The sequence below is a fragment of the Papaver somniferum genome, chromosome 10, assembly GCF_003573695.1.
Source record: "Papaver somniferum cultivar HN1 chromosome 10, ASM357369v1, whole genome shotgun sequence".
In the NCBI taxonomy this organism is placed as follows: Eukaryota; Viridiplantae; Streptophyta; class Magnoliopsida; order Ranunculales; family Papaveraceae; genus Papaver; species Papaver somniferum.
In genome coordinates this window covers 135,486,583-135,493,898 of record NC_039367.1, presented here as the reverse complement: position 1 = coordinate 135,493,898, position 7,316 = coordinate 135,486,583, and the positions used below count along the sequence as shown (strand labels likewise).

The following is a 7,316-nucleotide window of genomic DNA, read 5'->3' as shown; positions in this document are numbered from 1 at the left end:
GTTGTCACCCAAGGTTTCTATGAACTCGAGTTTTCCATCGCATTGAAGATATTAGGAAAGATGATATTGCTGGTAATGGTTCCATTAACTTTTTCTTTGATTTTACGCAGGCTATGTCTTCGGAATCCATTTCTGCATGTGGGAGTTCCCAATGGTTTCCGATTTGAAGATGAGGTTTTGGTGGTGATTACTGTTGGATATGGGAATAGCAGAGCTAATAATGGAGACTCGGGGTGAAAATTAAATGAATTTCTCCGGGGTGAAAGTTAAATGAATCTCACCCCCGTTGATGATTGAATCTTCAGATTTAATTTCGATGATGCCTCTTATTGACTCCGGCATTTAATCAATGAAGATAGTAGCGTCCTCGGATGACGGCGGGATGATGGTTTTGATGGAGACTTCGGATGACGATGGTGCTATGTGATGCTTTCGGTGTTTTCTCACCCGGGGATGTTATCAAATTGAAGTAGTAGTGTCTGCGGTTGACAGTGGAGTGATGGTATGACAATGGAATGGATTTTCGGTGGTGGTGATTGTTGCTATTCATTTTATGACCCCCGGTATTAATGGGATGAAGATGGGAGCCGGGGTAGGAGTGGCCAGATATTACACATCCTAATTTTGATTCCAAAATAATTTGTTAAAAAAAGCATTTCTTTATCATTTGGTTTGCAGTTTATTCCACCATCAACTTGTCATTCGTAAAATATAGAATTGAATTATGAGGGAGGGGGGAAAACTTATCTTTCTGATCATTTTGATAATTATAACCAAAAGCGGATACACAGTAGAGTTGCTGACATTGGCCAGAAGATATTCGACGAGATTGAAGTAGAACAAAACCCGAGGAATCCATTGCTTTACTCATTCAAGTTTTGTCGTTTTATAAGTGGCAAGTTGAGTTTTACGTACAACCAGGGAAGAATTAATATATTAGTATCATAAACTTAGCTGATTTTTTGATGCATCTCCGGGTTTAGTCGATGCCATGAATGATGAACGCGGATGAACACTGTCATTGCGGGAGGTAGGAGACCCGATGTTGCTTACTTCTCCTCATTGCTGGTGACATTTAGGCCTTCCGGGTTTAATGTTGATGATGATGTTATTGACTACAACAGTTAACAGCGGAAAGTAGTAGTGCTTTCGGCTGACGGTGGGGTGATGGTATAGACAGTTGATGGTATAAGGTAGTGGCGTCTGCGGGTGACAACAGATTGATGGTTTTGATGGCGGGTGAGGATTTTGGTGTTGGTAGTTATCATTTGTTAGATGTATGAGCGGCAGAACTCATAATGGGTAACGTTGATGCTATGTAGTTGAAGAGGTTCTATGATATTCTCGATATTTTGTCACCCGGGGATGCTTTGTGGCAGCAGGACCATGGCATCTTCATTCATGTCAACATTCCTTAGTGATCCGGGGTAGCTCTGGTGGTTGCACATTGAGAACCCCTCTCTGTAGAATTTATACAAACACCTGGCGTGCAAGCAACAATTCTTTACTGTTCCGGCTTTTCTCTGCTAAATCATGAATCAAAAAATGGGTTAAATCCAGTAGAATGATTTGATGATTACAAGAGCAGTGACTTCAAATCGGAATCAAAAACTATATAGTATAAGAAACCTAACATATTTTGTTCCAAAGTTTGATTTTGAAACAGTCAAAAATAATTGCAGAATCAATAAGTACGATTTTAATTAAGAGATTAGGGAGTCAAACTTATCTTTATGATTTTTCATGTGGAAGGAATTTGTAGAGAGATTTTGCTGGCAGTGGCTCACATCAATTTTTTTCTTTTCTTCGTTACAACGTTGGTTACTTTTGGAGTTCACTATATGTGGGAATTGCCGATGATTCCCGTTATAGGTGATAGGGCCGTGAAGAATGATGTCTTCAGGTAAGGGTTAAGCATTTTAATTGATGACCCCGACATTAAATTGAGGATCCGGGTATGAGAGAGAAGCATGTAAGGTTGTTTTTGTGGTCAGCTCGTGTTGGCGGAGCTGTGAAAGATGGAAAGCATACATGACGTTATCGGGGAGAAAAAGAAATGGTGACGATGGTGCTATTTGGATTGAGAGTTCTGTGAATCTGTGATGTTTTCAGGGTTTTCTGATCAAGGGTCTATATTAGTAATGTTGGATAAGAGGTTGGTATTTTTCCGGGGTAAGGATGGGTCCGATATTGGTATTGAAGATTAGTCCCCAGTAAAGTCGCCAAATGTAAATACCCAAATATTATTATAGGGTTATGAGCAGACTTATCCCAATACACAATACCATTTCCTAGAGAACTCTTTCTCTCTCTTCTAAGATATTCTATGAGCTCTACATTCTTTCCTCTTGGGAAACCTCCTTTTATAGAAAAAATTGGCTTAGTGTTGACCTCAAGAGGACAACCTCCTTACAATATGAACTTTACTATACAACAACATCTCTTTACTACGGGCATACCCATACTGTCAAATTCAGGTGTTTACACAACTCAACGAATAAAGTGCTCTTACATGTTACCAGCCAATTACATAAAGTAGGAAAACTGCAGTAACAGTCAGTAACTTATATGGATATCACCAAGGCTTTTAGGTGGAGCTTCTGTTATATTAGACACCCAGCCGGCTGAATTTTATAATGTCCAACATTTGGTGCTCAAGACCTACCCGTGTAAGGACTGCCCACGTTCGCTTCAATATTCTACCCACTAACGAATTCTCCAAATATAGAATATGTTTCCTTGCTGCCACACCTTTACTTACTTGGGTTTTTCCTAGCTATGAGTTTTTGCCTACCTTTTTCTTTAGCGTATTTGACGAATTGAAAATTTGGCAGTAGGAACTTTAACATTGTAAAGAGAAATTTAGGATGGGCACCACAAAATTGCAATATTATATGGGTGCGGGCATTAGCAAGATCCAGGTAGGTGGCTAGAAAGGATATTGACATGGTTCTGTCACAGGTAGAACATGTAAAAACATGGTCTAGACAAAGAGCTCAAGAGCGACGCGTTTTCCATTTCTTAATACATGTGCAGAGGTAATACGGTTGCCACTCAATATGTATCAAACCATAGTTCTGCTCGTATTCTTCTCAGTTTTGGAAGCTCTTTATTGTAAAACGGTGGGCTAGTACTTCTCAGAAATCAGTCAATTTGTTGAGCACTCCAGTTTAATTACTTTACTCAATCTCAGTTTGCATAAAATAGTAGTTGTATTGTTACTTGGGTTTATAAGTGTGTGTGTAAGTATTACAAATTTATTTCTGATAATAGACCTTTCATAAGCATCGGAACATGCACGAACATATAACCATTAAGCCAAGAAATATTACAAACTTCCAATTTTCAGTTATTGTTTCTCTATCGATATTTTATCAACTTTAAAATTTGCAAACTTCAATTTCATGGTAGACTCTCGAAAGACATCTAATTTTAAGTTTTTACTTTGGCAGTGGGTGAATGCGCAGTCTGTAAGAAGTGAAATAATATCATTGTTACGGTTCATACTAACAAATTGTTTGAATACTAACAATTTTTTTGAGTGAGATTATGTGGTGCCGACTCTCATCAAAAGATTAAGCCGAGGCCATAAGCCAGGATGATACCGAATAACATAAATAGGTAAGGAGATGAGAAATAAAAAGAACCATACCATGAGTTGTTAGTTTTCTAGTTTTTGGGCAGAATGGCCTAGGTTTGAATAAAACGAAAACAAAGTGTCACAGGAATCGAGGGGCCGAGGCTATGCATTGACAGAGACGGTGTATGGGTAAATGAATTGTGTGTTTACATGAAAAATGTGAACACCATCCGAAACCTAGATTACAGTATTTAATACTAGTCCCATATTTTTACTGTCCCATCAATTACCGCTTCATTTTCGCAACTTAACCCCCACTCGCTCTACGAAAACAGCATATACTTAGGAAAACGTGGTGGGGTACTAGAACAGAACAACTCCCGCCACTTCACCTCTCTAACAGACCGTACGGCTTCATTTTTTTCTCATTTTTATTCCGTAAAATCTTACACCACCGCCATTAATAAGTATTTCAAGAGCTTCAGTCAAGAATTATCTCTTCTTGATGTTGTTTTTTACTGATGAGTGTTTCTTAATGTCCTCTATTAATGGAGTTGAAGACATTAATAAATCAGAAATGGAAGAAGAAAAACTATGTTTCTTAAATAATCCAAAAGTGGAGAAACTCTTGATTCATATGTTTGAATTGAATTACGATAATGCTAAATCATTGCTATCCCATGGTAAATATATAGGTATGATTATTGATTTCTAAATCTCTTCATTTCATTTTCCATTTATATTTAATTTTGTAAGAACCCTAACTAGTTTTACAATTACACTCAATTGAATCAATCAATTGGTTCATTCTTACACTTCTTAATTGTTGTTTGATATGTCAAACAAAGGGTTTGTTTCATATTCATTGATTGTGTTTAATATTTGTGGGTTTGCAGAAGCTGCTGAATCGTGTAATGTTATACTAGATAAGGTAGAATCTACATTACCAGAAGGTGTACCTGAAAACTTTGCTACTGATTATAAGTTGCAAGAGATAATTAGTAAGGCTGTTGAGTTGCTTCCAGGAGTATGGAAACTTAGTGGTAATTTTCATGAAGCAATCGCGTCGTACAGACGAGCATTGCTTAGGCACTGGAATCTTGATAAAGCGACTATTGCAAGGATACAAAAAGAGTTCGCTGTGTTTCTTCTTTATGGTGGTGTTGATGCTACCCCTCCAAAACTTCGATACCAAGTTGAAGGATCGTTTGTACCGAAAAATAATGTAGAAGAAGCTGTTCTTCTTTTGATGATATTGTTGAGGGACTCTTCTCTTAAACGGATAGAGTGGGACGCGTCGATTGTTGATCATCTTTGTTTTGGGTTATCTGTATCAGGGGGATTAGAGGGTTTAGCTAAGCAGGTTGAGGAATTTCTTCCTGGGGTTTTGGAGAGGAAACTAAGATATTACACTCTTTCCTTATGTTACCATGGTATGGGTGAGGATGTGGTTGCTTTGAATTTACTCAGGATACTCTTGAGCAAATCCGAGAACCCAAATTGCATAAAGGGTTTACTTTTGGCTTCAAAGATTTGTGGGGAGAACCCTAATTATGCAGTCGAGGGTGTAGATTACGCGCACAGAGCACTTACAGAGTTGCATGGAGGGTGTCCTCAGATGGCTAGTATTGCAAATTGCTTACTAGGTATTTCACTGTCAGATGAAGCTAGATGTAGTGTAATGGATTCTGAAAGGGTTAAAAAACATTTTGAGGCTCTCCAAGCATTAAAAACTGCTGAAAGAACAATGATAGAAAGGATTCCTAAAATTATATATCATCTTAGTCTAGAAAACGCTGACCAGCGGAATTTGGATGTTGCGCTTTCTTATGCAAAGCAGTTGCTGAAGTTGGAAGGTGAATCTAGTCTTGATGGATGGATTCTGGTGGCTCGCATATTATCAGCTCAGAAACGGTATTCAGATGCTGAAAACGTGATTGATGCTGCTCTTGACCAAACTGGGAAGTGGTCTCAGAAAGACTTATTGCGAACTAAAGCTAAGCTCCAGATAGCACAAGGTCGAGCGAAAAATGCTGTCGAGACATGTACTCTTCTCCTTGCTCTCATTCACGTCCAGAGTAGACGAACTGGAGTTCTTTCTAAGGTTTGATTTCTTTCTTTTTTTTTTAATTTCTTATTCTCCTAGTTTTAGAGCATGAATTGATTATAGTAGCTTTCCGGTTGAATAGTTAAGCAGACAAAGGATCTCTTGAAACAGTCAAAACTGACTCTTATGCAATCTTGTGCACAGTATATTGAAATATTTTTTCACTGGAGATCCCTAACAAGTGATATTGATTGTACATGTCCCGGATATTTATTGCAGGGGAACCGCAGCCATGAAAGAAGTTTAGAACTAGAGATATGGATTGATCTCGCTAAGATCTACATTAGCTTGTCACAGTGGCGGGATGCTGAAGTCTGTCTGTGTAAATCCAAAGCCATTTCTCCTCATTCTGCTTCTAGGTGGCACGCCGTAGGTATGCTGATGTTTTCCATTCTTTACCGTCTCAATTTTCATCATTTTTTACACTTTATAAACGGGTGACTGATAATTGTTAGGAGTAGTTTATTTTATTTATGCTGTAAATGTTTTCCTACGTAATCTATTAATTGGTGGATCCACGTTGCTAACTTCAGGAGTTCGATTTTAATGCTTATCACCATTACCTTTTCAGGTTTACTTTACCAAGCGAAAAGTCTCCATAAAGAAGCTCTAGACGCGTTCGTAGAGGCATTAGGCAACCAAGACACCTATGTTCCAAGCTTGATCTCTACTGCTAATATTCTCAGACAGAAAGGGAATAACCAATCAGTATCACTTGCTGAAACATATCTTAGTGCGGCAGTGCAGCTAGACAGAATGAACCATTCTGCTTGGTCCAGTCTTGGGTTGGTATACAAGCAAAGAGGAAAAGATTATAAGGCAACAGAGTGTTTTGAAGCTGCAGAAGTTCTTGAAGAATCTGCTCCAGTTGAACCCTTCAGATAACCATACTTGTTTAAGATGATACATATCTGCACTCTCCGGGAACTAAAGATACCGACACATTTACGTACACATATGCCCGTAAAGACATGCGTACACAAATTCATACATAATTAGATAATTACCCCGTTAGCCTTGGCCTTAAGCCACATTATCTGCTTGTTCCTCGCTTTCTTTCGAATGTGTTTCATTTTTTAATCTTAGTACTGTGGATAAAATCAACTCAGGAGTAGACGAATTTCTTCCCCTTTTTTCGGTAGAGAAGTCTCTCTACTAATTTTGCTTTTGGGGTGTGGAACGGCATGTTATAGTTACAGGTTGCCACCGGCAATTTAGTTACACTTCCCACAGAACAACATTTGGATTCATTAATAGTTTGAAAGTATTCATCTTTTTTTTTTGAAAGTGTTCCATCACACTACGACAAAGTATTATATCCATCAGAACCTTCTCTACAACGTACCTCTGACAAACTTATCAAAAGTTGATTTGCTATGAGAAGTGAGACAGGCAGACACGGGAAGGCTTACAACAAGCCTTGGAACCGAGAGTGTATGTTTGTGGGAGTACTACAGATTCCATACTGATTACCTACCTGATTTGAAATGAAAACTGCGATTGTTGATTTTTTATTTTTTTTTATAACAAAAACTTTATTAACAGAAACAAACGATTACAGAAAGAGAAAAGTTTGCCAATAATACAAGAGGGAGGCGGATTCAATCAGATACTAACAAGAGATGTTTT

At 38.2% G+C, this 7,316-nt stretch overlaps 1 protein-coding gene across 1 annotated transcript; it reads left to right on the top strand.

The window, feature by feature from the left end:
• Positions 1-4,157: 4,157 nt before the first annotated feature.
• Positions 4,158-6,733, top strand: LOC113316241 (protein NPGR2-like). Its single transcript, XM_026564460.1, has 4 exons — positions 4,158-4,275; positions 4,477-5,684; positions 5,907-6,060; positions 6,259-6,733. Exons 1-4 carry the CDS (start codon positions 4,158-4,160, stop codon positions 6,570-6,572), a joined length of 1,794 nt encoding a protein of 597 aa, XP_026420245.1. The 3' UTR covers positions 6,573-6,733.
• The last annotated feature ends 583 nt before the right edge of the window (positions 6,734-7,316 follow it).